This window comes from Acomys minous (genome assembly GCF_964271855.1).
Source record: "Acomys minous genome assembly, chromosome: 1".
NCBI classification, from domain to species: domain Eukaryota; kingdom Metazoa; phylum Chordata; class Mammalia; order Rodentia; family Muridae; genus Acomys; species Acomys minous.
Window position 1 is genome coordinate 155638704 of NC_140483.1, and position 17105 is coordinate 155655808.

General features: G+C 54.2%; 1 protein-coding gene across 8 annotated transcripts in view; it reads left to right on the top strand.

The window, feature by feature from the left end:
- The window catches only part of COL27A1 (collagen type XXVII alpha 1 chain), a 159423-nt gene that overhangs the window by 41516 nt on the left and 100802 nt on the right, over positions 1-17105 (top strand). For 7 of the 8 annotated variants that reach the window (XR_014783404.1, XM_084802626.1, XM_084802623.1 and 4 more), the window contains 2 exons: positions 6527-6597; positions 9882-11620. Coding sequence is in view for 7 of the 8 variants with exons in the window: in XM_084802626.1 (XP_084658752.1) it covers positions 6527-6597; positions 9882-11620 (1810 nt within the window). In the remaining variant the exon portion in view is untranslated. Of the gene's footprint in view, positions 1-670; positions 1194-6526; positions 6598-9881; positions 11621-17105 lie in introns of those variants that run through there. The other variant, XM_084802628.1, reaches the window with a different exon arrangement.

The window sequence follows — 17105 nt, forward strand, 5'->3', positions numbered from 1 at the left end:
GTTTTGCAGGAGCTCAGAACAGTGCGTGTCTGTGTTTGCGTGTGAATGAGTGTATTTGAAGTGTGCATGAAGGAAAGAGTGTACGCGTGAGCCGGCCAGTCAGTGAGTATGAATCGCCTTATAGAGGCCAGAAAGTGGAGGAGATTTAGTCTCAGGGCTGAGCCTTGATTGCGAGTTTGAGATTCAGAGGGTGAGGTGTGGGATCTCTGGGAAGTCTCTGGTAGGCTCCAGAAGTAAAGGTGAGGAAAGGCCGAACACATTCAACACCTTATCCACAGCGTTCTTCCCGGAGCTCAGAGTCTAGGGTGCCACCTTTCTGCTAAGACAGACGCTAGGTTTCCTGGAAATGTAGATGCCAAGTCAAAGTCCCAAATGTGTTCTTGGAACTCTGGGATTCTTTCAAGAGAATTTGTCCCCTTTGTCGCCCACCCTCCGGCATCGAGGATCTTCAATGTCATTAATCACAAGTTCCTAATCTCAGTTTTGATGGATCCCTGAACATCATGGAGCAGTTTGTTTTGAGATCTTCTCTGGGAAGAGAGGGGAAGAAATCCCCCTCTGATGGATCAATGGATGGTCGCTCAAGGCGACTGCTGCTGCATCCCTTGCTGTGTCCGGCAGGGGGCAGAAGTTGGCAGCAGAGGGCGGCCCGGCGCGGGGAGGAGAAGAAGGTGGAGAGCTGCGGCGGGCCGAGTCTTTAAATCGCCTTCATTTCCCCCAAATCCTTCCTTTTCCTCTCCTCCCCCAGGCCAGCGGGGAGGCAGCTTCCACCGCCCTCCGCGCGCGCTCTCCCGGCCTTGCTCTCCCTCCAGAGACCGCTAGCGGCCCGTCTCCAAAAGTTTGATCGTTTCTCTCTGCCTTTTCTTGCTTCTTCCTTTTCGGTGGAAGCAGAAAAAGAGCAAGGCAGGGGCGAGCACGACTCAGGGACTCCTGGGACCATGGGCCTGGAGCAGGCGCCCGCAGGGCTGGGGCCGTGCTGTCCGCCTACTCCGGCGCCCCTGGGCGCAGGGCTGCGCTGGGGGTGCGCCGGCAGCGCGCTCTGAGCCGGCCTGGCGCGGCGCGGCGGGGGGCTGGCGGCCCCATGGGGCGCGCCCACACTTGCCCCCCGGGCTCGGGAGCATGAAGTAGGGGCCTGCCATGGGCACGGGATCGGCTCGGGGGGCCCGAGGCAAAGCGGCGGCAGGACGCGGGGGGTGAGTACAATCCCAGGGTTGCCCCATCCAGCTTCCAGCTCCTCGGATGTGCACAGGAGGCTGAGGTTCTCCGCCACGCCAGACGCTCGCAAAGGAACGTCAGCTTCCTGTAGCTTCCTGCGCCCCCGCCAGGCGGGACGCCAAGGGTTACAGGGGCTGCGCCCCCAGGCCGAGCTGCGCGGTGCCATTAGGGCGAGAGCCAGCAGGGGAGGGTCCGCGCCGTGTCAGACGGGCGATCTGAAGAGAAAAGTGGCGGTGCCCAGAGTGGCGGGCAGGGGACAGGAGCAGGAGGAAGGAGTCTTGTTGTCTACAGGTTGCAAGCTTGCACGCCTCGGGTTCTACTATCCTGTGTGTCAAGTTTGTAGGTCTCCAGGTCCGGACGTCTGTCTGCTCCTGGCATAGTCTCTATGGTTTTGCACGCCCCTGCGTTTATTTTTTATTTTATTTTTTTAACATCTCTGCCTGTGAATGGGTCTGCTCGGGTCTGCGTGCCTCAGACTTTCCCAGCTTCTCCCGGGAAGCCTGCAGTTCCTGTCCCTCTCCCGAGTGAGGAGTGAGAGCCAGCTTGTGTGAGCGGAAAGGCCCTGGGAGATCACCAAGTCCAACCTCCTTGTACAGATGAGGGAACCGCGGCCAGAGAGGGGCCGGGAATCTCCAGGGCGGGGCTGCACACAGCTGGCACCCCGCGGCTGGGATTCCCAGCTTGTGCAGAAGTTGTAAGAGAGTGAGGGATCCAGTCACTCTCTGTGGGTGTGTGTAGGAGAACGCGGCCCAAAGAGGCCCTTAGGACAACAGCTCAGGCACCCGGCTTGTCTTTCCATCCTGCAGAGACTCTAGGGCTCCCAGGAGAGGCTGGCTGGGGTTGGAGCACCGCCCACTCACTCAAGAAACGCCCCCTCTGAGCTGAAGCCAGGGTGATGAGCCCCCCTCCCCCTTTCTTTTCCATGTCTTGGAAAAAGCTGGCTGTTTGAGATTCCCCCTACCCCTCCACCACACACATTCGTATACACAGGGCACTAGTGAGCACATTGGTGACTCATTTTCTCCGGGAGACCCTGTGCCAGGGCAGATGCCAGCCAGCGGTTGAACATTGTGGTGGTGCCAGGGAGCACCCCACAACAGGGCTGAAGCTTTAGGAAGGCAAACAGCCCCATTGCCTCCCTGCCTTCCCGACCTAGCACCCCCAAGCTCCTACACATCTTGGCTTCAGTAGGCTTTCCAGCTTTCCCCTCTGCGTCTCTCTCTTGCCCTCATCTTTGCTTCTGCATTGACAAGTTCTCCTTCCCCGCCCTGTGCATCTATATGCCCTGTTGCTCTTCAGCTGACACTGGCCTCTGGGACCTTCATTCAAGGAGCATTTCCTCAACGCCTTCCCTCCTCTCTGCCCGCATCCCAACACATTCCCCTGATAGCTTGTTGCCCGGTTTCTTTCCTCTGCTCTCAGTGCCCAGGGATCATCTAGATGTCCCCATGGCCCTGGTCTGGTCTGGCACGCAGAGGAGCCAGTTCGCTGGCAGTCATGGATGGCAGGGAAACAGTCCTTGGCTCTCTTAAGTGGAAAGCAGGTTTTGGAGCAGAGCAGAGGAACCAAGCGAAAACGGGCAGTCTGAGTTCAGGTCCTATATACTCTGCTGTGCCCTTGGCCAGGCGTCCCATGTCTGTGTTTCTCATTTTCACACACACACACACAAGGTGAGCTGCAGCCCTAGCAGCCAGCAAGGTTTTCTGAGAGTTAAAGAAGCATGTGAAGGAAGGGCTCTGCACACGGCCTGGCATATAGTACGTGTTCAGTAAACCACAGCTGTTATTTGTATCTGTACTCACGGCTTTGTGAATGAGTGTGTGAGTCAATGGGAAAGTTCTGGGCCGTATCCTGTCCAGACAGATGACCTATGTGTTTGTGTGTGTGTGTGTGTGTGTGTGTGTGTGTGTGTGTGTGTGTGTGTTCCCATGGAGGAGGTGGAAGGTGTGGAGAAGGACTTTGGGTGTGGCTGTTTTGGGCACACAGGGTCTCGTGAGGCCACAGAGGCAGGTGGGACAGGGACAGATTCATGCCCTTTTCAGCCAGCCCTGGCATTAAGACCACGGCAGAGCAACTGGGTGCAGCATGCACACAACTGCCTGCCTCCGGGGTTTCTATGCTTGTTGGGCTTGGGGACCTCGGAGCTCCCTGATATTTAGTCAGGGATGGACTTTTGAGTCTCTAGTGTTTCCAGGAAACAAGAATGGAGAGGAAGCCATCTAGACAGAAGGCATACGTGGCTGGCCTCTTGCAGAGGACAAGACCCCATGGCTACCCCCTGGTGGGTTGCATGGTCAGGCAAAGTCCTAGACTTTGCGGCTTGCATCTGCGAGGGGTCCTCATGCATTGGTCTTGCAGATACTGTGGAGCCCCTCTGTGAGCAATCCAAGGCCTACAAAGCTGTAATGAAAACAGAAGCGAGGCAGAACAAAGCCGCGAGCCAGTGCAGCCACCGGCGTTATTAACAGTAGCCTAAACAGCACTGGAACAGTAGTCACACTCCGGGCCTCCTCCCTTCCGCAGCCAACTTTCCAGGCTGGAGCTTACTCACATAGATGGCTCTGGGGCTACCGGTTGCCTCTCTATTCCTGCTGAGAAAGCTGGAACTCTGGTCCCCAGCGAGTAGCAAGTCTCTAAAAAGTATTCACTTTCTCCTCTAGGGAAAACAAATAAAATGTGTGCCTGTCAGTGGGAGAATTGACTGCCTGTGTGGCTCTGGGCGAGTCGCTTTTCTCTGGGCTCTTGCTGCTCTATCTTCACAAAGACGGTTAGGGAGAGGATCTGGTCCCTGGGGATCTTCAAGACCCATCTCTCACTGAGATGTGCTGAAAACTGGGAATGCGCACCAAAGCCCAACCCCAGCTGCGTTTGTGACAGCTTTCTGGGGCTTGGCCTTAGCCAGCCGAATGGCACAAGAACACTGGACTCCATCCACGTCCCGTGATTTTCTTCTGACCATTGAGAGCTTAGTGATGTCCTCCAATCTACCCTCTAAGGTGCCCATACCTACAGCCAGAGATGACCCAGGAGGACACATGGGGCTCTTGCATCTTCTCTTGCTCACTTGGTGTCCCTCTGTCATCTGGAAAACATCCCAGAGGGGGTGACATGTGATATACCATTGGAAGAGTCAAGAAATAAGGAAAGGTGCTGGGAGTAAGCCGCTCAGGTTCTTAAGTGGGACTTCTGGGAGCTTTTGGAAGACAGGCGTGCTAGGGAGCGATCTAAGCTTGGATGCAGGGGCCGGCTCTTTTCCCATGCTGCCTGGCCACTGTTTTCCTAGAGTGCCTCCCTGAATGGAGGTATGTTATGGGAAAGACACAAGGTGTCCTTGAAGAGGAGAACCTGCCCTCTCTGGAACGTAGTGTTATCCGTCAAATAAAACTCACTAGCTAGCCTGACCTCAGTTCCCAGGGCCACTGTGGCTTTTGAAAGCCATCTAATGTAGAAGGGCTCCATATCCTTTGCAGCAGGCAAACTCACTGCAGCTGGGCACTTGATGGTTAGGAGTCACACACAGCAGAATGAGGCACCAGACATCAGGCCCCAGGAAAGAGGAGAATTCCTAGCAATGATTGACAGGGGAAGGAAGGCCCTGGAAGAAGGTAGAACCAGAGAGCAAAGCTTTGGGAAGATATTCGCAAGTCCAGAGCCCTGCTACACCATGTGGTCCCCAATCACCGTGCAGACATGTGGATCTTTACTGTCACCCATGCAGAGACCTGCTGCAGAGGGTTGCAAGGCTACCATCAGAGTCCCAGGCCCTTTCCACCCAGTCAGCCCTGGGCTGCAAGTAACCAAATCCTTTAAGTCAACTCGAATTTAACAAGGGCTCGATGGTTGCTCCCCTTTGAAGAACCTCAAGGAAGATCAGTGTAGGGGCGGTGTCCTTAACACCAACTATGTCCCCCATTCTGCCATGGAACTTCTTGCTTCACACACACAGTGACCCACAGCATCTCTAAATGGCGTGTCTTCGTTCAAAAACACACAGAAGCCAGTAGAAAATCTTCTTCCTTCCAAGTAGTTTCCCAGGGTCCCTGACAGGTGTCAACCTGTGTCTCATTGACTGTATTTTAGTCATGTATGCAATTCTAAACCAGTCACTGGTGGTGCCCTTTGTATTCACCCACTGTCCTCTGAATTCCATGGGTGAGTGAACAGGGTGGTTGGTGTGTTGCACGGTGCCCAAGTCATGCGTGTATTGATGATAATTCCTACTAGATTTGAAAGTAGAGAGATCTGGCAGGGACCCAACCAAGATTTGCAGACAGCAGCCCTGCGTTTCCTATTGCTCTGTAACCCAGGAGCACACCAGCCTGATTTTACTTTTGGAAGAGGAGCCTGGCCAGTCTGCCCTGGCCCTTACCACTCACTCGGCTCAGCTTCCAGCTGCCATCTCAGCCATCTCTGGCCACGTGCCCTGGCCTCCCCTCTGCCCTCCTGGGGATTGGATGCCCAGAGTGGCTTGGGTGTCCCAGTGGCAGCTCCCACAGGAAGGTGAAATATGACCCTCACTTCTGCCTATCAGGGCAGTAGCCACTGAGTGCAGCTTTCCCCATTCCTGGATGCAGCAACTGGTGAGGGAGAGTTCCCTGACTGGACCAGGACAGCTCTTTAATGCATGAGCCAACTTAATCTCCACATCTGGCCTGCAAGGGGCGGTGTGTCAGTCCATGCTGCATAGGACCAGAAGAGCTCAGGAAGGCTGAGTGACTCATCTGGAGTCACACTGCTTGGAAGTCATAGGGAATCAGGCTTGTTCCTGGGGACACCTGGATTGACTCTGCCTCCAACCCCAAAGCCCCGTTTTATTCTATCAGGACAAAGTTGGGTGAGTTGCTGTCTGAGCCCTACGAAGGGATCCTCTCTTCCTTGGTACCTTGAGGACACTGGTTGTCCAAGCAAACCAGCCTATTTTTCACCTGCCATTCATCTTTGGCTCTGCTATCCATAGCCTGGGCCCTGGGGAAGCTTGTCTTGAACTTTAGAGGCTGTAATGCAGATGAAGAGACTGAGGAGAAGAGCTGCACACTAGATGTAGCACAGGGCTTGGATCCCTCTGTGAAGAGCAAAGCTGTGTTGGTGGCTTACGGTGGGGGTGTGGGGGGTGCTAGGCTTGGGCCTGTGAGCATCCTGGGAGTGAGAGCCATTCTGATTGGTTCTTGAAGGCCATGCCTTGACTCTGGCCTCCAGTATGAGAGTAGGATGGAAGGGAACTGGGCTAGGCCATCCCTCCTGGCTCCCTAGCCGGATCTGGGTGTGAGGTTGGAAGCTGATTCTATGTGCATTTGTGTCTGCCTGTCTCTAGGGGGTTTCTCTTCGCCTGGATCTTGATTGCATTTGCCTGTCATCTGGCCTCCACCCAAGGAGCTCCTGAAGGTAATTCTCTCTTTTCTTTGTCCAGTGGGAGACAAAGGAGGGCAGAAGAGAACTCGGGTGGCAGACATCCACACCATTAGTTGGAATGCAGAGGTTCAGTTTTCCCATCCAGAGAATGGAGCCAAGCACAGGCCCAACCCCTTGGGGTTGGTGTAGGGTGGAGAGGTACATGCAGGACTGTCCTTGTGCTCCTTTGCATGAATCTGATCTGAATGCCTCCTTTGCTTCCATCTGGTGGGTGTCTTCACAACCATTGCTGGGGAACATGGAGGCTGCAGTGCCTTTGTCCACACTTCCTGGCATCCCTACACCCTTGGCTTTTATTGTCTCTGGGGAGCTATTCAGGCATCGATGGGCTAGCCTCCTCACTGCCCGTGGAAACTCAGACTCTCCCGTATCTGTGCTGAGTGGACCTAACGCCTCTTAAATTAACTGCCCTTCCCTCCCATGCCTGCCATGCTCTGGGGCAGGCAACAGGCACCTCGAGACTCCCCATGGCCCAATCTGGCCACTGGGTGGGAACTGGACCCCTGGGAGGTTAAGACCATGCCCAGAAGGGACTTTGCTGCCCAGCAACATTTGTTCATGTGTCATATTTTCCAAGCTTGTGGAACAGCTGTCCAGAGTCCTGAGTCAGGCAGGGGGTGGGAGCGACCGGAGCTGCACCGAGCCAGGTTTATGTAATAAAAGCATCTTGCTGGAGCCAGCTGGCCGGCCTGTGTACCCTGGCTCAGGCCTCAGTTCATTCCATGTCCCCTGTCTCTTCCTCCCGGTGGGATTCTGTTTTACCTCCCGACCAATCTGAACAGCTACAGAACAGTGTGGGGATGATGGCTGAGAACAGAGACCCTGAGCTTGGGTCCCTAGCTTTCATCTCTAGCTTTGTGTGAGCCGCACAGCACCCTGGGTAAGTTACCACATTGTAAGCCTAATCTGCTGGCACACATCTGCCATCCTGGCACTTGAGGAAGAGACAGGAAGCTCCCAAGTTCCAGGCTTGTCTGAGCCACATAGTGAAACCTGGTCTCAAAAAACCCCAGAAGATTATTAGTTCCAGTGTGTGTGTGTGTGTGTGTGTGTGTGTGTGTGTGTGTGTGTGTATGTGTGTGTGTGTAGTACAGCTAAGTGAGTTGCTGCCTCCACCATGGTTGAGAGAAAAGGATGCTCTTGCATGGTAAGCATGTTTAAGTTTGTTCCTGTCAGGTGTGATTTTGTTCGTTCGAAAGGCCTAGGGAAGTACCACCTTCTACAGTGGCGGAAACTTCAGGAGTCATAGTTTGTGCTTTAACAGCTACAGGGTTTCCCCAGGAACTGGCTGTTCATCAGCTTTGAAAGCCATCTGAGAGTGAAAATGGAGCAGCCCAATATGATGCCTGTCCTGGCCAGCTGTGGCTCTCCTAGGGTTGGCCACCTGGCTGGAGGCCTGGCATGGGGAGAAGGGTGTAGTATGTGCCAAGCGCAGGCCTGAGGGATGCCCTAGCGCTGTGGGGCGTGCAGGTGGCTTCCTTCCCTAGCTAAGTGGCTCCTCCCACTTGAGGTTGTTTATAGTGAATAGTATTTCATTATAAGATGGTCTCAGTGACTAAAACAAGTAAGATCTAAGAAAATCCTAAGTAGTGTTTTGTTTTAGCTTAGATCTGCGACTGATAGGTGTGAGAAAGGATAAGGAGGAGGGTCTACATATGACATAGAAGGCCCTTGGGTTCTACAGAAGAGAGTCTTCATCTAAGCCATCCTGAAGGTATGGGCATAGCACCCTGGGGTGCAGAGTCCTTAGAACATTAGGAGCCTGTTGTGCTATCTGAGGTTTACAGGCAGGGAAACCAAGGCTCAAGGACCAGGAAGAGATTCAGGCAGAGTTAGCATGAGGATGAACATGTAGCTGCTCTTCACTGTCCCATCCTTCGGCCCATCCATCCATTCATCCCTCCATCCACCCGTCCGTCCATCCATCCATCCCTCCATCCATCTGTCCGTCCATCCATCCATCATCCATCTGTCCGTCCATCCATCCATCCATCCATCCATCCATCCTTCTGTCCATCTGTCCATCCATCTGTCCATCCATCCGTCCGTCCATTCATCCATTTGCTTATTGTTTTCAGTTGAGGCCCAATTAGCTGTCATGTGTTGGATTCAGGCTCCAGCATGGCCTGTGGTCTGTGCAATGGGCAATAAAGAGAGAATGTTCAGTACTCCATATTAGACTCTCAAGGCTCTGACCCAGCCCTCGGCCCACATGGAAGTTTTAGAGATGGCTGGACATTCCGGAGGTACTTGCTGGCTCCTTGCAGAGGTCGAGGTCAGGAGCAAGCCTTTGCAGATGCTGGCAGTTCAGATAGCTGAAGATGATCAGATAACCCAGAGAAGTGGGTTAGGATGCCTTTCTGTGAACATTGGACAATGTGGTGAGAAGGACTTGTCTCTAAAAAACACAGAAGACTGTCAGATCTTGGTGCATGCATACAGTGAGTTTCTGCCTCAAAGATGGCTGAGAGAACCAGGTTCTCTCATGTGTGGAGAGCATATTTGCATTTGCTCTTGTCAAAACCCTTCTTTTGCCCTGGGGAACCCCATCCACATACTTACTAAGGGTGGGAATGGGCTAGACCATGGGTGGATGCCTGTATGGTTGGCTGGAGACTGGAGATTGCATGGGTATCCTCTGTGCTTTCCAAAGCTGCTTGAGAGGAAGGTTCAGTGAAGTTTTAGCTCTCTCTGAGCATAGAGCACAGCTCCTCAGCCTGCTTCATCCATAGACCTAGGGTGGGAAGGTGTCCCTCTAAGGAGGTGGTGAGACCAGTCAGGCTCCTCAGACTTCCTGGCTGAGTTCTAGTGACATATAGCTTAGAGAATTGCTTCCTGGAAGTAGAGGAAAAGAGCATCTCTGGCTCTGTGGCGTTTGGTGAATGTCATTATTTTTGGTGGCAGCAGGTGTCATTTGAAAGTACTTAAGGCTAGTCCCTTTACCACAAAGGTATTTGCTCTTCTTATCATCTCAATGTCCTTTTGCAGTGAGTCCTATATGATCCCATCTGCAGGTGGGAAGTCTGAGGCTCTAGCACCACAGGATTAGGAAGTAGTAGGGCTCAGATGTAGATCCAGGAAGGACCCAGGAGGGCAGGCCGACCCTGGGGTGCAAGGTTGCTGTGTATCACAGATGGTTGCAATGTGACACCTTAGGCTGAGGTCGGGCTCTGTGCAGAGAAATGAGCAGATTACCAGGTGGCTGCTTGTAGCCAGAGCTGGAGAAGGCTTTCACCATCTTATCTTATCTCTCCCAGATGTGGATGTCCTCCAGCGGCTGGGCCTCAGCTGGACGAAGGCTGGGGGTGGTCGCAGCCCCGCACCTCCCGGTGTTATTCCTTTCCCGTCTGGTTTCATCTTCACACAGCGGGCCAGGCTGCAGGCCCCCACAGCCACAATCCTTCCTACCACCCTGGGCCGGGAGTTGGCGCTGGTGTTGAGCATCTGTTCACACCGTGTGAACCATGCCTTCCTCTTCTCCATCCGCAGCAGGAAGCACAGGCTGCAACTGGGCCTGCAATTCCTCCCTGGCAGGACACTGGTCCACCTGGGACCCCGGCAATCTGTGGCCTTTGACCTGGATGTTCATGATGGGCGCTGGCACCACCTGGCCCTAGAGTTGCGTGGCCGCACGGTCACATTGGTGACAGCCTGTGGGCAGCACAGGGTACCTGTCCCGCTGCCTTCCCGTAGGGACTCCATGCTTGATCCCCAGGGCTCCTTTCTCTTGGGAAAGATGAACCCTCGTGCTGTCCAGTTTGAAGGCGCACTCTGTCAGTTCAGCATCCATCCCGTGGCTCAGGTCACTCATAATTACTGTGCTCACCTGAGAGAGCGGTGCCGACAGGTGGGCACATACGGCCCCCAGGTGGGAGCCCTCTTTCCTTGGGACTCTGGACCAGCCTTTGCTTTACATTCTGAACCAGCCTTGCTTGGCCTGGGGAACCTGACAGGAACCCCAGTAACCCTGGGGGCCAGGCCTGTAGTCAGGGGACCCATGGTGACTATGACTCCTGTTGTGCCCACCAAGCCTCCGAGGACTGTCCCCCTAGGTGTCTCCCAAAACAGCTTTTCCCAAACTCCACCGGCACCTGCCAAACAGTCAACCAGAAAAATGCCCTCCCCCTCCCCTTCAGCCTCTCTGGCTAGTTCCACCAGGAACGTTCATTCAGCTGCTGCCCAGCCACTGCCAATCACAGCCACTAGCCCCCCCAAGCGTCCCTCCACCAAGCCTCCTACTTCTTCCCTTTCAGTTACCCCCATGAAAAGTTCCCATCCAATCCAGAAAACGGCCGCCCCTTCACTGACAAAGCCCATTCTGCCCACCCGGAAGCCAGTTCCCCCCACCCCCCACCTGGCCCCTTCTAAAGCCTCTAGCCCCACTGTGAGGCCTCTCCAGAAGACTTCCATGACACCTCGACCTCCAGCCCCCAGCCCCCAGCCCCTGCACCCTACTGCTGGCTTCTCTAAGAAGTCCACTATTCCTACAGTAGCAAAGCCTAAGTCCAAGGTCACCAGCTGGGCCGTCAAGCCAGTCTTGACCGGCACCAGTGCCCCTAAAACTCTTCATCAATCTATTGTGTCCCAGTTTCCTGGTCCCCATCTGGGCTCTCGGACACTGGCTACAGCCCTCCCTCCATTGGGCGTTGGCCATGCTAGAACAATGCATCCCACTCGTGACTCTGTTTCAACTGCTGCTGGAAGCAAGAAATTCACAGGACTGGACGCCTCCAAGAAAACCAGACGTAAGGGCAGCTCCCGGAAGACCATACCTCTCAGCCCTGGGAAGACAGGCAAGAATGCCTCACCTAGAGACCTGACCACCCAGCCCAGCCAGCAGCTGTCCACCCCAGCCCTGGTCCCTGCCCCAGCTCACCTTCTGTCCTCCAGCTCCCAGCCCACGAGCAGCAGCTTCCCTTTCTTCCACCTGCCGGGCCCCACACCTTTCCCAATGCTGATGGGGCCTCCAGGTTCCAAGGGAGACTGTGGCTTGCCGGTAAGACTGGGTAGGGTCTGCATGTTCCTTGGTGTACAAGTGGGTGGCTGCGGGGCTGTTTGGTCCAAAGGGGCACCCTCTGATGAGGGTGAGGGCGAAAACAGCTACTTGGGGAACGGAGCTAGTTGGGACCCCAATTCTTTGGCCTACTGTCTCAGTGCTCACATATGCTAGGGCAGAGTTGTGAGCTACTGGGGAAGACTTGGTAGAGGTTCCTGGGTTTCAGGCAGCTCAGGCCCAAGGTAATTTACTGCTAACCCAGTGCAAGGGTCTTGTGGTTTTAGGAGCATCACAGATGATAGTCCTAGGTCTCCACAGCGAGCTGATAAACAGCTCCCCATGTGGCCTTGCTGGCCTGCGCGCCTGTCTGGGAGCCGTGGACAGAAGTCACGGATGAGTAGCTTGGGCTGTATTTTGCTTGGCACACAAGGCATTCTTCTTATGAAATCTAGCAGCTTCTGACATTGAAAAAGTGGGAGCATTCATAGGAGAGTCTAGTCCACTCATTTCTTTTGGAGGGACCAGTGGCCTCTTCTCACCATGATCCCCACTTCCCCTTTGAGCTTACCACCTGACCTTTGTGTTGGCATGTGCTGCTTACCTGGCTGGCACCCTTGCTTGATTAGCCAGCCCTAGTGGAGGAGTTGAGGATGAGGAAGGACCTTGTGAGTCAGAGGGAGCAAGAAAGAGACCAAGAAAAAGCATCGCATGTTCAGGGGCTTGCCTGGGACTGTATCCAGGGCCAGTGACCTTCCCTGGCTGAAGGCCAGTTCATCTAAGCGAAGAGTAGTGGGATGGGTGTGCTAGAAGGCTCAGGCCCCTGCTCTGACCTTGGCAATGGCCCTGGAGCAGTGGTGCCCCCTTCTCAGAGCCAGATCTCCCACTGGGCTCTGGGTTTAAGGGGTCAGGAGTCCTGCAATGCAGAGCCAGTGGCAGATGCTGCGACTTCCTGGGTCTTGCAAACACACTTAATGAGTTTTAATAATCATTAGGAATAACATTTACCCAGCCCGTTGCCAAGGGGACAGAGTCTGCTCATTAGAACCATATTTCGAAGCGTATGGAAATAGTGTACATTACTCGGCACTTAGGTCAGCAGCTCGGCTCAAGTCTCCCGTTGTTCTCAGACCAGCAGCCTGGAGTCAGGGATCAAAGGACCTGGAGAACAAGACAAGAAACCTTTGCATTTAGCCTGACCCTGGCCCAGGTGCTCTAGGCTCAGACCGCTTATCAAACTGATGTGTGCACCCTAAGCCCCCGGAGCACGGGGTTGGAGGAGGTGTACCGACCTCTTGTCACAAGGAGTCGTGGCTCTGGCTGTGTGCTGCACCACAGCTGAATGAAAGAGCCCAGGCAACTCTCTCCAGGCCAGGAGTGGAGAGAGGACAGGGGTATATTCTTGGGGCTGTGGAAATGGAGGTGGTGAGGACACAAACACCCATCCTACCCTCTCATTTCTCCTGATCTGCAGGATCTGAGCACAGCAGAGGAGGGTAGGGGTGGGGGGGCTATACTTTCTAGGTCTGGGGATTCACAGACATGGGTTTAAATCTTGCTTCTGCTCCATAGTAGCTCTGAGCTGGTCCTGTAACATGTGGTTGTGGCTTCCATCTCTCAAGTAGAAGATGCCCGGGGATCTGTCATAGGAAGGAAGCACGAGCAACCGGAGACCGGGAAACTCTGTCACTCCTCTCAAGGGCCGGAGTCCCTTCTAGGATAGGCCTATGTCATGGTTCTCAGGTGGGGGTATGAAGTCACCTGCAGAAGCTGAGGCAGAGTTCATGGAATAACATGAAACCACAGACCCAGGAGGCTGCTGGTTTCAGCTAATGCTTGTATTTCTTATATCCTTGGGGGAACCAGGCTGAGCCATGAGCTGCAGTACTCAGGGAAGATCTTTGACGTGACTGAGTGAGTTTGATCCTTGCAAAGACCGAGTGGTCCTGATTCCCAGGCCAGGATCCTTGAGGGTCAAACATAACACCCCTATCAAAGGGATGGCAGGGTTGTGTGGACTTAAGAAGCATACTTGCTTTGTATTCTGAAAAGCCTGGGGGATTTTTCATTCCCAGCCCAAGGGGTGATTAAAAAAAAATCCCTAGATGCTTTGTGCTGTGCGAACTCTGGCCGGTCTCTCAACTTCTCTGAGCTGTCGTTTATGTGGACACAGGGAATGCAGTTAAGACTTAACTCTCCAGAGTTGTAGAATTTCAGGAGGAACTTTTTGAAGATCTGAGCAATGCAGAAGCCAGCAGGAGTCTGAAACCACAGCTGTTGCTTGTCATACTCAGATGGCCTCCAGGGAGAAGGGACAGGAGAGGCCTTACCAGCATTTATTTAGCCAGAATGGAATCCATGAGCCAGGCCTTTTGTGGCAACAGCAGTGAGTGAGCAGATGGAGGCTGCCCCTTTCTCTGCATGCATCCCCTTGCTGTGCTGCCAAGCGGACTTAGCCCCACCAGAAGTAGGAAAGCGAAAAAGTCAGAGACGTAGGCTTTGGAAGTCGGCTCTCGGGGAGCAGAGACTGCCCAGAGTATACATGCGGTCTCAGAAAATGACTTCTTACACTCCCGTTTTGCAGCTGGACACACTGAGACGGGAGGCATGGAGAGGTGTGGTCACTCACTCAGGACCACACAGCTGGGTTCCCATGAAGAAGGTACATGCCAGTCAGCACAGAGGCTGGGTGCTCTGCAGACATCAAGGGACAGGCACAGAACAGGGGCCCAGGGACCGAGAGGTCATTGTTCAGGTTATCCAACAGAGAACAACACACTCAGGTCTGGACGCAGGTCCCCCCCCCGCCCCCGAGAACCCATGTCCCCCCCCCCCCCCGAGAACCCAGGCCTGTAGAATGTCTCCCTGTTTGTTGACTGCCAGGGAGGAAGATGCCAGCAGGTCTGACTCTTCGTACAGGGCCTCACGGCAATTGGCACAAGGGGGGGGGGGTGGTTCTTGTTCAAAAGCAGAATCCCCTTGGACTGGCTACAGGAGGTGAGGACACCAGGGGAAGCCCGCAGGCCTATTTCATGTTTCCATGGCACTGTGTATGTGCATGTACCCTGGCCCAGGCCTCCTGCACTCCCTGGACAGAGACCGGGCTGCGGCCCCTGCCCCTCCCCCACTCGAGCCCTCTCAGAGGCCTCCTTGTTTGCAGTGTGGAGTGGAAAAATCCCACCCCAGCTCATGATTCATTGGGCTCCCCCGCTCAGGCTGTGGGCCTGGAAAGAAACAGCCACGTTTTCCACTGTGCAAATGCAGGCACTCGTCAGATAGAGCAAAGGGGGCCGGGGTACCCACTGTTAACCAAGCCAACAAAGTGAACACTGAGAATGCCAGGGGCATGCCTGCAGCTGGGCTTGGGTGGCCATAGCCCAGGTTCCTGGTTGGTGGGCTGGAGGTGGTAGCCATGGCTCAGCTAGGGGCCTGCACTGCTGTGTCAAGAGCCAGGCCATATGCTGACCTTACCAAGACAAGCTATAGATGCTGAGTTGCCCTGGGGTATGCTGAACAGATGTGGTAGATGAAGTCAGATTCTGGCCTGCTGCCTCATAGCCCCAGAAGAAATGTCAAGAGAGTGCCTCCAGGCTTCTGTAGTTTTAGCCTCAATAAGGTCCTTTCTGGAGTCTGGCCTTGACTTTCTGGCAAGTGGAGATGGTCTCATGACTCTCTTACCTGACTTCAGTGCCCCCATAGCTCAAGAGATGCCAATCCCTGGAAGGTAGACATATTCACTTCCCAGGTGGCCACAGAAGGGAAGGGACTTAGGCCAGGCCACATGGTTAGTTAGAGACAATTTGTCCAGCACTGCCTGTGAAGGAGTCACTCAGGGTGGGAAATCAAGCCCTGTGGCCCTGTCCACTTTGTGCTCCCTGCTAGCTGGGTGGCCTTGGACAAGGCCCTTTGCCTCTCTGAGGCACCTCTGATTTTTTTTTTTTTTTTAAGCCATTGAAAGGTCTCAGGATACCTCCAGCTGTGCATTTCCCGCCAATTGTGGGTCACCTGCCTGGGTGACAATTGAGCCAAGGAGGAGGGCCTACTCAAAAAAGACGCTGCTCTCCCCCAAAACAGTAGCAAGGGTGTGTGGAGCTTAAACTGCTGAATGGGGGAAGTCCCAGGGGTTTGCCTAGCAGAAATAACAACTCACGCTATTTGAACATTAACTTTCATGCCAGGCACGAGGATTAGCACGTTTTATAGATTATCCGTGGCGACGGGCTATTATTATCCTCATTGGACAGCCATGGAAACCCAGGCTTGGAGAAGGAATAGAAACAGCTGGGACACAGCCACCTCTGAACGGCAGGGTGCTCTGTCTGTGTGAGCGCCCCCCCCCCTCAGTCCTATGCTGTACTCTGTGCCTCTGGAGAAGAGGGAGATGGTCTGGCCTTAGTTCCAAATCTGTGTGGACTGGATGGATGGTATTATTGACACTCAGGGGCTCAGAGCAGTCTGGGACTTGCCTGAGGCCACGATGTGCTCCTCCCTCTCAGAGAGCTGTTCAGTGACGATAGACTAACTGCTGGTATCTAACTGTCTGGATCTAGCCTATGGTTCTCAGGTACAGCAAGCCCCAGAGCGTTCACAGGCAGGCCAGTGTGCCAAGCTGAGCCGAGCCTAGCCGGGCTGCCCAGTGTGAGAGCGCGATCCGTTGCCAGCTAGAACGAACTCAGTTTTCAACACTGATTCTAAGTCTGGCCAGGGAACCTGGAATCTCATGGATGGCTATTTGAAACAAGTGAATTCCCAGGCCGCACACTCCTCGAAAGCCTGGCTTTCTCTGAGGGGCATGGGCTCAGTCTCTCGCATGCATGTTTGCTAATATCATTTTCTTCTTTGGGGTGAAAGGGATGGTTGTTATTTGCTACATGCATTTTAAAGGGAACAGCTGAACCCTAGGCAGGGGGAAGGAATCACACCAAGTCCCAGCATGCAGTGCTAAAAATCAGGATACAAACAAAGTCCAGCCGCTGGCTTAGGAGTCCACTGCCTGCTTTCCTGCAGAAGGAGCCCTGAGATGGGGGGGCTGTGCAGGTACTTCTAGGTCACTTTAGAGCCAGGCTTTTCTGTTGTGGGGAAGTGAGGAGCCATCAGATATTGTTGAATAAGGACATACCAAGGGATTAGCCTGGAGGAGACAGAGGCCTGTGGGGGTTTGGTGCAGGCTCCTGGGGAGCTGTGATGATGCTGGACCTCATAAGAACAGATGTGCATCTCAGTGCAGGCTCTGTGGTAGTTAGGGCCAGAGACACCTACTGCCTCTTGTCCTTAAGTAATCCTACAGAGACCTTTATATAGGCCGGGCTGTCAGAGGGGGGGAGTTGGCCACACCCAGCTGTGATTGGCAGTAAGACCCTTTGAACTCAGGCCCAGCTGTTTCAAAGCCTCTGCGTGTGCCCTCTGTGCTCCGCTGGCCCTCTGTGGTGCAAGGATGCTTGGTGTGACCTTGGCTATGTCCCTTCTCTGCCCTGAGTCTGCAGAGAGC